At 39.5% G+C, this 16251-nt stretch overlaps 1 protein-coding gene across 8 annotated transcripts in view; it reads right to left on the bottom strand.

Annotated features, from left to right (window-relative positions):
* Window positions 1-16251, bottom strand: part of LOC101846566 (dnaJ homolog subfamily B member 6) — a 69013-nt gene that overhangs the window by 9053 nt on the left and 43709 nt on the right. For 5 of the 8 annotated variants that reach the window (XM_005094267.2, XM_035968731.1, XM_035968733.1 and 2 more), the window contains 5 exons: window positions 14555-14701; window positions 12822-12931; window positions 9890-10075; window positions 7547-7652; window positions 3849-4028 (listed from right to left, as the gene is read on the bottom strand). In XM_005094267.2, the coding sequence (XP_005094324.1) occupies window positions 3849-4028; window positions 7547-7652; window positions 9890-10075; window positions 12822-12931; window positions 14555-14640 (668 nt within the window). In that variant the 5' untranslated portion in view covers window positions 14641-14701. The remainder of the gene's footprint in view (window positions 1-3848; window positions 4029-7546; window positions 7653-9889; window positions 10076-12821; window positions 12932-14554; window positions 14702-16251) is intronic. The other 3 variants (XM_005094275.2, XM_035968735.1, XM_013080241.2) reach the window with 3 other exon arrangements.

The raw sequence follows: 16251 nt of genomic DNA, 5'->3' as shown, positions 1-16251 counted from the left end.
ACACACACACACACACACACACACACTCTCTCTCTCTCTTTATTTCTCTCCATCTCTCACTCCTTCTCTCCATCTCTCACTCTTTCTCTCCATCTCTCACTCACAAGCAGATACATACACACACACACACACACACACATGAATGTGTTGGGAGGTTGGGGGGGGGAGAGGAGGGAGGAACGGAATGAGGAATGTAAGGAAAGAGGCACTAGTCCACAGGTAAATACTTCAGGCATGTAAGAGAGCAGTAAGTACAATTACTACTTCCCCTTGATACCCATAGGGACCACACAACTAAACAAACTTTAATTATACCAGGCAGTTCTATTCTGAGTACTATTTATAGTAGCCCAAACCTAGAAGAAATAACTGTCTGCAATGTCACAAATGAATATACAGGTGTAGACAGTCCTGATAGGAAAAGTCAGTGGACGGCTGGGATGGGACAGTCTTGAGCAACCTGGCAGGGTAGCAATAAGTACAAAACGCTACTCCCAACCTTCTTGATGGTGTTCATAAACTCTCAGATTTTGGCAGTCCCATCCAATTTAAAACACCCTCAAAAGAGAGATCTGAGACTATACTTGATGCACATAACATATATCTCCGCTGGGTTAAAGATATGGTGCAGTTAAAGATAAGGTTATGGTACATACTACAGGCAAGGATTTACGAGTCATAAATAGTAAAATAGCCATGTCTAACTGAGAGGACAGATAGACTTGGGAGAGAGAAAGCAAATCTCACACATGAGAGAACTAAAACAACACTTCTTTGGGTTCCATCAAACCCCTACAACTCAAACACCTCAAAAAGACAAAACACCGGAATCGCCTTCTGATATACTAAGCAGAAATAATAAACCTTAACTCTCGCCTGTCCTTAACAGGAGCGCCCTCATATTATGCCCTAAAATTCCATCACACATAAAGTCACACCTGCTCTAAAGGCCACCTGTCAAAGACATTATTCATGTGCATAAACAATCATCACTTTGCACCCCCCTCCCCCCCCCCCCCCCTTGAGGTTTTGTTTGTTTTGTTTTTAACACTATAATAATAAGATGACATTGTCCAAGATGTCCATCAGTCAAAGATAACCACCATTCCCTCAACAACGTACGGCCATCTTGGACTGTACTTTCAGCAGACACTTCCTATTGCTACCTCTCATCTTTTTGGAGACCTGAAAATTTCCTTGAGTACAAGTTCATTTTTCTGACCATCATTTTCAACTGCTCCCGTTTGAGGGTTTCTTCATATATCTAATGCCTTCAGTATTTTAAAATGATTAAATGACAAAACCATTAGCTCAGAACTAGCAGAATCTAAATTGAACTTCGAGGGGAAAAAACTAATAATAGGAACAAAAGATTGCCATTTTCAATGGACCCTAAGACAGAAATTTTGAATGGCTGATTGGCCTCTTCTTTTTTTTACCCTGAAATCCGGGGGGGGGGGGGGGGGGGTATTTTTTTATTTGGGCATGTAGAAGGCAACTGATTTTTTCAGTTTTTAAAATTAAGTAAAGAGATGCAGATCAGCATGATAACATGCACAGGGTAAAGAAGGATAGACAAAGGAGACAACTGAAGGACAGAAAAGAAGTAGGACCAACCAGTATCCCTCTCCAGCCACCAACCCCGTTAATTAATATGACGACTATTTGGGAACAATTTTCAGCTTGACAATGACGAAATTCTTAATCAGTTTAACCGTTTGAACTTTCACCATAATGTTACAATAAAAAGTGCCTGTCTGCTATCTGGCAATTTATAAGACGACAAACTTTCAATTTCTGAACTAGTGCAGGCAACGATGGGTTGCCAAAACTCATCGGAAACATGTTTCTAAATTGTAACAACACTAATAAAAATATCACCATCTTGTAAAGGAATGCTCAAAACCACACTCACTAATACTAAGACAACCAATTTCCTCCCAGAGGACAAAAAAGAGCCACAAGCACATCATCAAATGAGCTTCAGAAACCACCAAGGCAACTCATCACAATTTCAGCACAGTCTTTGAAGCAGAATACCAGAGAGCAAATAAATCAACTATTATATGACCCTTCCTACTCCCTTCTAGGACACCAATTTACAGTCAGTTGCAGCAGTCGAGGCAAAATGAGACAAAAGCAATATATAAGCTTGTCTGACTAAGTGCTATTTGGATAATAATGTACCCTTCTTTCAGAGCGCATTATGATTTTAATATGCTATTTTTTTTTACAAACATAGATTGTATGATGGTGCACATCAGTATACTTGGCTGTGTGTGAGGGTATGATCCATGTGGGCAGGTGCAGGTCCTGATCTGTGACTATTGAGTTGACCGAATTGCGACACCAAAAACACAAGGTCTTCCATATTATTTGTAAATCCAGAGTGCATGTCGAATACTTGTGGTTTTTTGGATGTTTGTCATGAGAACAACTGCTTCCTTGGTTTATTATCTATCCCTCACCGAGCTACTATAAAGCCGAAGACTCTTTGCATTCAAATGAAAATTTCTAGGTGTATGGTTCACCCGGGGATCAGCTGATGTCACATGCGATGTTTATGCACAATTCAAATGAGAGGCAAGATGCTCATGCAGTCTCCAGTAGACAGATGAACAGGGGGGAAAAAGAAAGAAAAAAAACTGCAATACGAGTATCTGATTCTGGCACACCAAAGAGAAAAGCTGGCACAGTTGAGGACTCGGGCAACACTCCCGTCACCAAACTACCATCAACATACAGACGCTCCAAGCAAACCATACCACACTGGCCGACTTTCTGAAGAATCTACCATGAACAAATGCATCCCATGATCTTGAAAATCCTTCTTTCCCGACAATAAGACCTAACCTTGTTTGACAGACTGTCTTTCATTTCTTTATTGAAGTTCATATTGTGTGCACTAGTAATACAATGTTCCATGCATGCAATAATGAGATTTAGAAGAAAGGGCAGGCAGAGAGGGAGATAAACCATCTTCATAGATATATCATACATAAACAAGACTGAGGATTCTGTTCAATCACAGCTCGTATGAAAGAACCCATGGGACAACAATACTGGAAAAGTCACCCACAATATTTCTTTGTTAGAAGAATAACAATAAAAAGAAGAATATTAAAAATTGGCATATAAATATGTATGGCATTGTGGTGAAATCAAGCACTCGTTAAAATATTAAAATGAAGAAACTGTCACTCTTTCCTCCATTAGGCACATTTAAAAACACATTTGTATGCAGATTTTACTGAAATACGTAGATAAAAGACACCCCCCAAAACATGAATTTACAGTTTTCAAGGTTATTCCAGCTTTGAATGTCACCAAGCTTTGGCAACTATTTTCTTGTCGATTTTACCTCAAACAACAGGTGACCCAAAATCTCCTTCAATCACAAATATCTTGATTTCCATTCCAGGTAGATGAGTAGTTTTAATCAAAAAAGACAAATAAACATGCTTTAAGAATATACTAACAACTCCGTAAGCCCCAAAATAAATGAGCACTTGATTCCACCATGTCATGACATACACATATGTCATATATAATATAAAAATAGATACGTAATAATTCCTTCACATAAGCTGTTTGTTAGAAATGCATTTTGCACCTGGGCAAATACGCTGACATCAATGATAATCAGCCGGAAGTGGGATTAGCTGTGGCTTTTTCTAAAACAAACTGAAAAGGGAGGGTGAGACTCTACTCTGTTCCTCTAGTCCGTAAAAGTAAAAAAACAGATCAACTATTACTTCAAAAAACAAAGCTTAACCTACAAAAGTCTGTTGGGGTAGACAGGAAGGGCTAAGGTCAGGAGGAAGGGAAAAGAGATCCAATAAGTTTACCCAGGGGTGGCGCCGAGGCCGAAGAATGGGTCGCTCATCATGGTCATCATGGGAAAGCCTAGGTGCACGCGGGAGGAGGTCAAGCCCAGGAACGGGTGGTGGTGGGCGTGGTGCACCTGGATCCCACCAAACCTCCTAGCATTGTGATCCACTCGACGTCTTCGGAATGGTCGGCCAAAACTGAAAATGGAACAGCCGTTGCGTTTGGTCTGTCAGCCCCCCAGAACACACCACACACGCTCAGGTCACGCCGCGCGTGTGGGCCGCGGTCCTCCACACCACACTTCCATCCACGACATCGACCACAAAACGGCAAGAGAGCCCAGAGAGTTGCTTCAGAACGCTACAGGGTAACTCACACAGCAGTGTCAGGGGGTGGGGGTGTGGGGGTGTGCTAGTGGGTGGGGGGGGGTACGGCCTACGTGCCAACTAAAGGAACAGAACCATGCCACAACACCAAAGGGAAAGGGAGATCACAGAAGCTACTCATGCACAGGACACCACCACAGCTCATACTGAACAAGCACTGACATTGCCATTTAGCCGCCACATAGCTTTGCAGTCGCTCAGAATCAGAGAGTGAAAGGTGAACCATCGCCATGAACAATTGGGCATAACCCTCTGCTCAAAGCAAAAGACTTAAAGCAAAGCACAATTCAGGCACAGTAAACATATATCTGCTTCAAAGTTTTAGTGAAGTTTTGTATTAAAATCTTTTGCACCAAAACAGAAAAGTATACCAATATTTCCGTACACAATTTGCGGTGGTAAAATTTTAGAATGGATGCCAATCAGAATAGTGTTTTACAGGGTTAAATCTTATAACATTAACTTATTGGTACCAATCAAAGGTTGGGTTTTGTTGTGCAGAAAAGTAACTGTATTAATTATACAATAGACACTTTGGGCTTGCATGCTATAAATGCATTTTTATAACTTCAATCAAACAGCAAGGTAAATTAAGGTTAGCTGAATATATCAGAGAAACCATGCTTTGATCACAAAGCCAGTAAAGCAAAGCCGTGTGATAATAGCAAGCTTGGAAAAATGACATTCATCATGTTTCTTCGAGAGAGAGAATAAAACAAGTCAAACAACCACTCTGCCTATCTTTTCTAATAGGACTACCAGTCAGAAGAATGCTTTCTCAATCCTTTTTCCTATTCCCGATTTTGATCACAGAGTCAAAGTGGAAACAGAAGGGGAAAAAAAACAAACATCTTTTCAACACAATAGCCCCAAAAAGAGAACAAACGTCATAGACAGAACAAAGTTGTACACATATAGGTCAGGAGGTCAATGCAATTTGAAATTTTTTAAAAACAACAACAACAAAAACCAGTGATGAAATAATATAACCATAAAAACCAGGGAGAACTGAGTCGAAAATCCCCCCCCCCCCCCCTCCACTACTGAAACAACTGTAAACTACCAAAAAAATGTATATTTTCATGGCATGTGAAAACAACATTCAAAATGGTTAGTAAATAAGAGCTGTGAAGAAATGTAGCCACCAGATAAAAGATTCGGTGGCAAAAGACAGGGAGAGGATACATTCCACTGCTCCGACACATAGTGCCTGGGGCTGGGGGGGCAGAGCAAGATGTGAGCACAGCGAGAGAGAGAGAAAGACAGAGCTAAAAAGACCTGGATGTGAGAACTGGTTGTGTTTTTCCATTCTTTGTATCTATCGGCATTTTAAAACCGTTACAAACAACAAAGGAATAGTTGACAAAATTGAGACAACATATAGCCTGGAAAAAAAACTCTCTCTCTCTCTCTCTCTCTCTCTCTCTCTCTCTCTCTCTCTCTCTCTCAAAATTTCTTTCAGTAATAAAGTCTAAATGAACTCAAAGATGGGATGCACTGGAGAGTAATTTTTTTCCTCTTTCAACGGATTTCATTTTCTTCATGCTTGAGGTACAGGAATTAGATACAAACATTGAGGAACACTACTAAATTACTCATGCTAGGAAAGGAGCAATGAAACTATACTTACAAATGCTTATCTAAAGTTCATCCAAAGGATTGTGAGCCAGTTTGTTTACAAAGTTATTTTTTAAAATTATCATCCTTCCAAGGATCATCCAAAGAGTAGTCAGATGTTTTTGTTTTGGGTAGAGAAAAGAGCATCAGCCCACTATCAGTCATTCAGGGCAATGGAAATGCAAGACAAGACTGACAAGAGTCAAAAGAAAGGAAAAAAAGTCGTAGGATTAACAGGGTCCCCCTCCAACCACCCACACTTTCAAGAAAATGTATGGGGTAAAGCAAAATGACGGAAGATGTATTATAATTTTATCCTGGGATTCATCAAGTCAAATATTTTAGGTTCAGGGTTAGAGCAGAAAATGTTTGGGAAACATTAATAAAAATGAATATATGAAGATTTGAGATTGTGTCAATTTACTTATTCCTTTTTCACCACAAAAGACAAAGGAGACATAACTCAAAGCTAACAGACAAGAAGCATGAAGAAGTATCTCGCCAGAAATAAAATGTCAAAATGAAAACGCGGGGGAGGAAAAACATGACAGATACGACGGTAATTGTATACACAAAAAGCACAGCAAAATACTTCTGAAGGCAGGGATGATTGCATCCAAACGTATGGCTTACACTGTCTCAAAGAGCAGTCTGAACTCTAAAAGATTTCACAAATACTTAACACAAAATGTAGATATATATGTAAACAAAAACAAGAAAATAAAGAAGACAGGAGGGGGTACAGATTGAAAACCCAAACAGAAAAACATTTCTGAAATAAAAAAAAATAAATGTTTTAAATAATCCATTCCAGGCATGCTGGGAGGGTGGAAAACTAGTGTTTAAACAAATATTTTTTAAAGGGATGCGTCTGACAAACATTAACAAAATAAACAAACAAAAAATAATAAACACAAAGTTAGTAATCAGACCAACAAAAACATTCAGTGATCTCAAAGTGTTCCAACATGAATCGGTCAACCCACAGCATCAACACTACCAAGCTTGTAGCCCCTACTCAAACCATTATGTGGGAATCCACTGTGCTGTGTTATTGGATCAACGCACACACATGCATCATAAATGGGGGAATTTGCCAAACTAGATCGCCAACAAAGATAGTTTGAATCTTGAGGGAAATTTTTGTTAACACATCAAAAAAATAATTTCCGAACGTCATTTCTGCCAGTTATGCTTCAATATGTTATATCAAGTTACACCTGACATCAGACCTTCATGGGCTGAACAGTGGTAAAATAATACACACTGGCTGCAAAAGTATCAAATCAAGAACCGATAATGCGAAAACTAGTTTGGCTCTAACTGTATTGTGTGTTTGCAAAATGAAACTGCAGAGCTGCATAGAACCCCACTAACTTGTGTGCTGAGTTTGAAATCAGCCTGTGCAATTACAGACGCCAACTGGTCATGAAGAAACACCCTCAACTTTTCAAACCCCATGCAAACACGCATTAAGACTCAAAATTTACAAATCACATTGTTCAATACATCTTGCCCCAAGACTATTTTCATACATCATGAAATATCTGAGCAATTCCAGAAATATGCACTTCCCCACAACTAGCTGGCATATCACAGTTTCATTTTGCTCACAGCTCATCATATCCATCTATAGTCTACTTGTGTGGTCATTGACTCTAAGAAGCATTATGTTCCTAGCAACTCCACTGGCCTGACCTGCCGACACTTACCCTGAGCTAGCGAAGGGGTCTTGGGAGAAGAAGGAAGAGGCGAAGCTGTTCCCAGATGGGAACCCTGGAAAAGATTGGTCGAACATGTTGCCATTTCTCTGCCCACCTATGTAGATAGATGGTTAGTAGAATAAGATAAAGCAAATGAATTATAGTTGAATGCAGCTACAAATACAGCATAACTACAGATACAAAGTCATTTCTGTATACAATAAACAGCAATCATTCAGCATAATAAATATGAATATTATGAATAAACAATCATCTACATAAGTTCTGTGATGGGTCGTGGGAAGGTTGGTAGAAAAGGGAAAAGATAGTAATTCAAGCAAAAAGGGAAATCCGCTCCTGAAAGTTCAGAAAACTACTCTAAACTCTATTTGATGACTATTTATTTATTAGTCTTTAACTTTTGCGATCATAATATTAATACAAAGGTTAAATCTATCACTATGTACGTTAAGAAAATGTTTAAATTATTATCTGCAAATACTGAATACAAACAAGAATTACGTAATTTTTTTTTTCCAGGTTTAAAAGTGACAAAACAAAACAAAATAATCCGAAAGTCAAAAATTTTCTTGAACTGAAATGTTTTTATCTTTTTGTTTTAAGAAAAGAAGATATGTTTGAAGATCCTTTTAAGAAAGTTCACAAACACTCTGTGTAATATGAACAAAAGAGTTGAATCTTAGTCTTTTCTGCCTTGGTCAATTCAATCGATATCTGAAACTATTAGAAGTAAAGCATATTCCCGTTTTCAGTGGACATGCATGGGAAGATGGAAACTCAAGCCTTACACATCCTGCTTCTGGGACCTTTGGGAGAAAAAAAAAGTAAAGAAAATACTTCCAATTACACCGGTCTCTAGATGGAGAGCGAGTCAGCAGTTTCAGCTACTCTTTGCTTCAAGGCAGCATAACTACCACATTTCAACGGAGACAAAATAAAGGACAAAGTAACACAATGAAAAGAAGTAGGACAGAATAACTGGACTGAATTCAGAATGAAAACTGCACATCCAGTCCCCAAGTGACAACAAAACACATTTTTTAAAGACATTCAATACAATTCATTCATCTATCATAACCGTACGACATAACAGAGGTAAACTGCTGGGAAAACAAAAATCAGTCCACACATAAACTTCTTTTAAAAACTATCCACTTAACTTTATAGCAAGCATCAAATAACACTTAGAGAACAGGTATAAGACAATATAATGCATATCTCATCAACTTCTGACAGAACTGAATATATCACAAGACACCTGTCTGTCTTCATGTTATAGTTATAGTTAATTATTAATCACAAACTTGGCCGTTCAGTTTATGCATTTAACCTGAAATTGAGGAACCGTGGGTTCTCTTTTGAACTGTGACAGGAAAGATTACGTGCTGAAAGGAAAAGTACTGGATAAATAACCTGCTCTCATAACAAATTCCACATAGTTCAAGAGGGGGCAATAAACTAAGTAAACTAGGCAGAGAGAGAAAAGTTTCTCCTCACTGTAGCTTCTTTTGACAAACTGATTCAATTCATCTTTAACCCTTTGAACACTGAGGTCCAGATCCTGATTGTTCTAGTTCCCCTGGGTTCCTCATTCATGGGCTTGAGTGGATGGTCGGGTTCGAGGTAGGTGTCAAATGCTGATATACTGCGCATCCAAGCCATAGATACCTATAGCCAAGATCTAAATATCAGTCTTTCGGGTTCGTACTAGTTCCCTTAAGCTCATGATTAATTTTACTCAAAGGCTTGCATGGATAGTTTGAAAAAGGTGGAAGTGAAATGCCAATATATCAAGCATTTGGGGCACAAAGACTTACAGCCCAGACCAAAATATCAGTCTGTCCAGTTCAAAGGGTTAAAGGAAATCCGTCGAAGTGACCATTGACCTGGCCACTTGGAGAATCAAACATTTTGTTGAACAAGACCAAACTCACAAGGTCAGATTCTCCCAGACCCAAACAGAAGCGCACAGTTTACCCTCCTGGCTGAGCAATGGCCAGGACGTTCACCAGATCAAACAAGTTTCAGGATAAATCTCTACAGAACAGTTACAACTTGACCATAAAGATTTTCACTCCAATCACGAAATAAAAAAAAATAAGTAATTCACAACATTATTCATAAAGATATACAAAATACACTAGGATGCAAAACTAAACAATGACATTCAATTTTAATTCTAAAGAGAAAATGTAATCTTTTACCAAATAAAGAAAAGAAAAAGAACTGTCACACTTAACAATAAAATAAAAATAACAGCTTCTGAAATGCGTAAATCACATGTTTAAAAACACACATCAAAATAAAAAGACAGAGAGGAGAGGGACCTACCACCAAAAAAGCTAGCAAAAGGGTCATCTGTGCCGAAAAAGTCTCGGAAGATCTCCTCTGGGCTTCTGAACTGGAAGTGGAAGTTTCCAAAGTTGGACGGATCGTAGCTGAAGTCCTCATGTGTTCCATGACCTCCACCCAAGACACCCTCTCTGCCGTAGAGATCATACACTTCTCGTTTCTTCTCTGTAAAATTAACAATAAGGCAGTTAGAAGATATGCAAGTACTACAACAGGAAAAATGACTCAGAAAAATATTTGGAGACCTTTACTTGTACTGCTAAGAGTTACACAGGATTTGCAACACAATCAATAGGTCATACAAGTGCCAAAGATTAGAGGCACCACTGAAGAGTAACATATAAAGGAGAGAAGAAGGAGAGGTAACAAGGACGATAGATGTTTCAATACGAAATAAGAAGTGAACTACTCTAGAAGTGGATTAGAAGTAGAAGAAAGGAGAAAAAAGAAAAACCACACCAGACCCACCACAAATCACACAGGTGTACATTAAAGCAAGATAACACACACAGAGACAAACCTACACAAACACACACATAGGCACAAATTCATGCGCCCCCCCCCCCACACACACACACACACACACACACACACACACACACACACACACACACACACACACACACTCACACATACACACACACAGCCACCTCTACTAACATTATACCACCCACCATCAAACACAAACAAAGAGTCAAAGGAAGCTTCACTCTGTAAATATTCTTTCTGTCATCATTTACAATCAAAATCTCAAATACTCTCTGTACAAATATAAAGACATAAAACGACTAAGACTGAACTTGCGTATTTATGTTATCAAAACTTCAACAGTTTATCCGTATAAAAAGAAACACTAAATACGACTCAAGTTTCACATTCAAACTGTTTGCAGAAGTTAAACACCCCTTTGAGCTGCCAACCCATCAGCATAGCCAAAAAGAAACAAAATCTATTTAAAAGGGAATCAGTCCCCAATCTTGCAATAACAGCTTTGGGTTACCCTACTCCACTAGGTGAGCAAATGCAGAAATCCTTTCTGTCAACATTATTTGCAAGTCCATCCAGTTAGCGAGGCCGTTCGTGGTGTAACACCCCTCTTCACAGATCTATGGCCTCACCGGGGCTAGGGTGCCCTCCATCCGTTTGTTCAGCCCGTTTGGTGTACCCCATCTACCCCACACAAGGCGCAGGGGACACCCGGGCCAGGTAAAAGGCCTTACCCCGCGCTGGATTCAATTTCCTCAATTATGCAGACACATTGCGCGGGAAGAGGTGAACAGACAAATTTGAAGGGCAAGGTAACGGGACCAAATGTATTCATGGCAGTTTTAAAAATAGGAAGGGTGAACAGTTTTTTAATCAAAACGGCCTGCTAGCAACTGTTTGTTCCCGACCTACTTTGCAGTAGGTGGATGAGGAAATCTCCATGACTTGCTGAAAACTATACTTTAATTCTTTAAATAAATAACGTGGAATTACTCAAGGAAGGCATAGTGGAGCATTGACCTCTGGTAAACTGAATAAGCTAAGCAAAGACTTCAGAAAGTCAAAAAGATATAGGTAAAGCTTACATATATGAGTGTGTATCTCCTCCGTCCCTCCCTCCTTCCCTCTCCCACCTCCTTTCCTTCAATCCCTCTATACCATCCTGCCGTCTACATCATTTACATCTGAGCTGACAAAGCAGGATAAGAGACTACAGTTGTTTGGTTTTTTTGTTTTTTTTTAATAGAACCTGTGGCATCCTCCCCAGCCCACAACAGTCATCCATCCATCTATATGTGAACAAAAAATAAAACTAACACCAAAACATACACGCTTACACATATCAACACAAACGCACCACACACACACGACATCACACACACACACACACACACACACACACAACAACACAAAAAAAAATACAACTACAGACACAAACAAACAAACACACACACACACTGTGTGACACACAAACACACACACACAGAGACAGACAAAAAACCAAACAAACACATAAAAACATATAAACACACACATTTCATTAAGGGCTCCACAGACCAAAGTGCAATATACAGGGAGCCGTTATAAGGATAAGTGCCTTGTTATCCCCTGTGGCTTGTCAGCATCCGTTGACATAGGGCACTCTACCCTGGGACACAAACTATCAAAACAGGGGATCCAAAATTCCTCAACTGCTTTGAAGTGACATTGAAAGTGAAAGATTGGGTGAAGAGAGAGAGAGAGAGAAGAAGACCATAGCAGAGGACATTTACACAACTGCTACGAATTCAAATTTGAACATGGCAAACATCCATTCCCTTGGTGCGCCTTCTTTACATCCCCCACCCCCACCCCCTATCCTTCTCCCCTTTCAAGCAGTAGTCAAATGGCAACAATCTGGTGGGGCAGGCCAGAAATAAACTTTATGTGTTGCCTTTGACGACAGAGCTATGGTGGCTATCATGTTTACGGTGGTCTCATCCCAGTCACAGAAAGTTTGTGGGGATTATGATGATCAGGCTAAAGGGGGACAGGGGTCAGTCTCCGGCCATGTTTAGACCTCAGCTCATAAAAGGTGTTGGGCAGACAGCGGAGCCAGCCAGTGACATAGCTGGACGGAATGTGCCCCACCGACACCTGGGCTTAACGGCATGATGTTTTTGACACTTAACTTCATCATGACCAAACAAATCGAAAGGGGAGAAACTCCAGTAAATTTAGTTTGATCTTAATCATTCTTTTTATTTACAAAGCGTGTGATGTTATTTTATAGAAAAATAATAAATAAATTTCATTGATGGTTTGGAGTGGAAGGGGACAGGGGTGAGGAGGGGTGTTTATAATCTTATATTTAGTAAAATTATCACGACTACCTGAGTAGGAGAAGATACCATGGGAAGAAAAGCTCAAAGCAAAAGTTACGTACTGTCTGAAAGTATATCATAAGCTTCTGAAATTTCCTGGAATTTCCTCTTTGCTTCATCTTTGTTGTCTGGGTTTTTGTCAGGGTGCCATTTCAGAGCAAGTCGTCTGTACCTGTAATAGATGTGACAGAAAAAGAAGTAGATGAAGCAAATTGTTTCTCATGCTGTGAATAGCATAGCTAACAGCAGGAATTTTTAACCTTTTGAGGCCAACAGCTCACTGATGTGAAGCATTTTTATGGGCCCCACAATACCCTTCACAAATGAAGAAATTGTTTTAGTAAGAGTTTTGCGGCACTTGCAACACAATAAGGTCATACAAGTGCAGAAGATTAAAGGTGTTACAAGAGAGTAATAAACACAAAAAAGGAGGAAAGATAAGTACGATAGACATTTGATAGGAAAGAAGGAGCAAACCACACCAGAGCACCCGCCAACCACCCACAAATGAAGAAAATAATAAAGATTAATCATAATTTGAAATGAAATGGTAGATCTAATGACATGAAATACACAAAAGTGCAAAAACAAACAAGACCTATTAAATATCCAAACAAAGAAGGTAAAAAATAATTAAAACACACTCGTCTTTCTGAGAGCTCCCCTTTCCCCCTTCCCCACAAACAACTAAATTTAGAAAGTGTTGCTTTGTTTGAACTCAAAACTTAGAACTGACAAACTTAACCGTTACTTCTAAAGCAGCATCATGGTACATCATGAAACGCTGCTCTTTGGTCCCAATTTTGAGAACTTTGGTTAAAGATACTCTTTCACACAACAATGGCGGGTGGTTGGCGGGAGCTCTGGTGTGGTTTGCTTCTTCTTTCCTGTTAAACATGTATCGTCCTGATTTCTCCTCCTTCTTTTTTTTGTGTTTGTTACTCTCTTGTAACATCTCTAATCTTCGGCACTTATATGACCTTATTGTGTTGCAAGTGCCGTAAAACACTTACTAAAACTAAAACTAAAACACAACAATGCATATGGTTTGCATCAAGATAGCTGTTTGGGCTATGTTGAGAAAAAGCAACATGAACCCTAAAAAAAATATGTTTTAAAATTAATAATGGGATGAGAGGAACAAGATACAATCATGGCGGCCTCGAAAACATCCACAAACCTTGACTAGTTATCTATTTTCAGACTAAAGTAAACACCTAGCACACAGCAAGAAAGATGGTTCTGCCATGACCTGTGTTAAAAAATTCTGAGAGACCACTGATCTGTGAAGGTCTGTGCTCTTTCTTCGCCTGATAAAGAGACCCCATTCAGCTACAAGCACACAGACAGCAACAAAAGATACAATCAAGCTTCTTCTTCAAGTTCTCAGTTGGGGGTATTCAGCGTGGTTTTGTCAACACCTCATGACCCTTGAATTATGTTTTAAAGATGACAACCTGGAGGTTTTAGATAAGAGTTTGTGAACATTTAAAGAGGGAAGACGCCCTGGCTCAGATGTTTTCAATACCCACTTGACTCCACAACCCAGTGCTGTTATAAAAGTCTGAAACAAAACTATAAACATTTTCTCCCGCACATACTGTGAACAAACTCTTGTGGCACAGAAAAACAAGTGACAACTTGAAAAAAACCCACATCAAACCTTAATAAACAAGTAATTTATTTTGTTAATTCAGCGGCCTTTCAGTTTCTTCTCTTTGAGTCAACACCACACTAAGTATAATAATTTTTAAAATCTCACTGTATATCTAGTATTTACAAAATAACAACTTACGCTTTCTTGATTTCTTGCTCTGTGGCACTTCTTTCTATCCCCAGCACATCATAGAGGCAGGTGTCTGGCTTCCTGGTGGCCGGCATGGCGGCAATGTTGGCTGGTCTCTGTCTTGACTGCCCTTATCTCTAGAGTTCCTCTACTTTACTGTGGGAGGGGGAAAAAAAGAAAAACATCTTAGTTTAACTCTATAGTGCATCTCTTTACTGTGGGAGGGGAAAAAAACAAAAACATCTTAGTTTAACTCTATAGTGCATCTGCTTTACTGTGGGAGGGGAAAAAAAACAAAACCATCTTAGTTTAACTCTATAGTGCATCTGCTTTACTGTGGGAGGAAAAAGAAAAGAAAAACATCTTAGTCTAACTCTATAGTGCATCTGCTTTACTGTGGGAGGGAGAAAAACAAAAACATCTTAGTTTAACTTTATTTGTTTTTGTAGATGTTTTACAGCGCTCGCAACTGCATAAGGTCATATGAGCGCCAGAAGATTAGAGGCGTTACAAGAGAGTAACAAACACAAAAAGAAGAAGGGGAGATAAGGACGATAGAAGTGTGATAGGAAAGATGAGCAAACCACACCAGAGCACCTGCCAACCACCAACTTAGTTTAACTCAACTTTAATGTACTGTTTGTGTGTGTGGTTTGGGGGTGGGGGCGTGCGGGTGGCCTGGCAGAGAAAAACCATCTTAATTAAATCATGATTATATTGGCTTGGATTTTGTTTTCCCTACGCTGTACAATAGTTTGATATTGATTTGAGGATGGCTGGGAAGGGGTGGTTTGGTGGGAGTGAGATTCTGCATTTTTTTACCAAAACGGTAAGAAACAAACAGATAAATTTTGGGGGGAAAATAACATGAAAAGCAATGCAACGGCACAAACACCCACAGCATTCACCGTTTTCTCTTCGCAAAGTACAATAAACTCATAAATACTGCTTTGAAAAGAAGTAGTTTTGTGACTGAGTGAGGAAAGAGAATTTTGAAATACACAGTAGTTTTGCGTCTGAGTGAGGAAAAAGAATTTTGAAATTCATCAACAATGTCAATGGCCATTTTGTACTGAGAAAAAGCAAGGTAAGACAGATAAACAGAACCATCTGTTGGAAAGAAATGACGTGACGAAGTGGCCTCTATCAGGACGTCAGGAACACCCTCGACCTCCGCCCGCTTGGGGATGTAGGCAGACATTGTCGTGATGAGAAGAGATTTACGTAAAGGAAAATAACATTGTTTTTCGTTGTAGCAGAGGTTTTGTTTAGTTTTAGTAGATGTTTTACGGCGCTCGCAGCTGCATAAGGTCATATGAGCGCCAGAAGATTAGAGGTGTTACAAGAGAGTAACAAACATAAAAAAGAAGAAAGGGAGATAAGGACGATAGATGTTTGATAGGAAAGAAAAAGCAAACCACACCAGAGCACCCACCAACCACCCACTAACGTTGTTTGGATGATGAAGGACGAGTGAGTGAGTCATCCACACGACAGCCTTAAGGCAGGAGATGAGACATCGAAAAACAGGCCAAAGCACCAGAAAACATCCACACTATCAATAACAACAAAAATAGCTGATTAGAAATAACACAAGCTCACGATGCATCGAGGGAGGGGGGGGACAAGAGGGAGAGGGAGTGAGAGTGAGAGTGAGAGAGAGAGTGAGAGAGAGAGTGAGAGAGAGTGAGAGAGTGAGAGAGAGA

This window comes from Aplysia californica, unplaced genomic scaffold, assembly GCF_000002075.1.
Source record: "Aplysia californica isolate F4 #8 unplaced genomic scaffold, AplCal3.0 scaffold00079, whole genome shotgun sequence".
NCBI classification, from domain to species: Eukaryota; Metazoa; Mollusca; class Gastropoda; order Aplysiida; family Aplysiidae; genus Aplysia; species Aplysia californica.
Note: the sequence above shows the minus strand (reverse complement) of the source record. Positions and strands in the feature narration are given on the sequence as shown.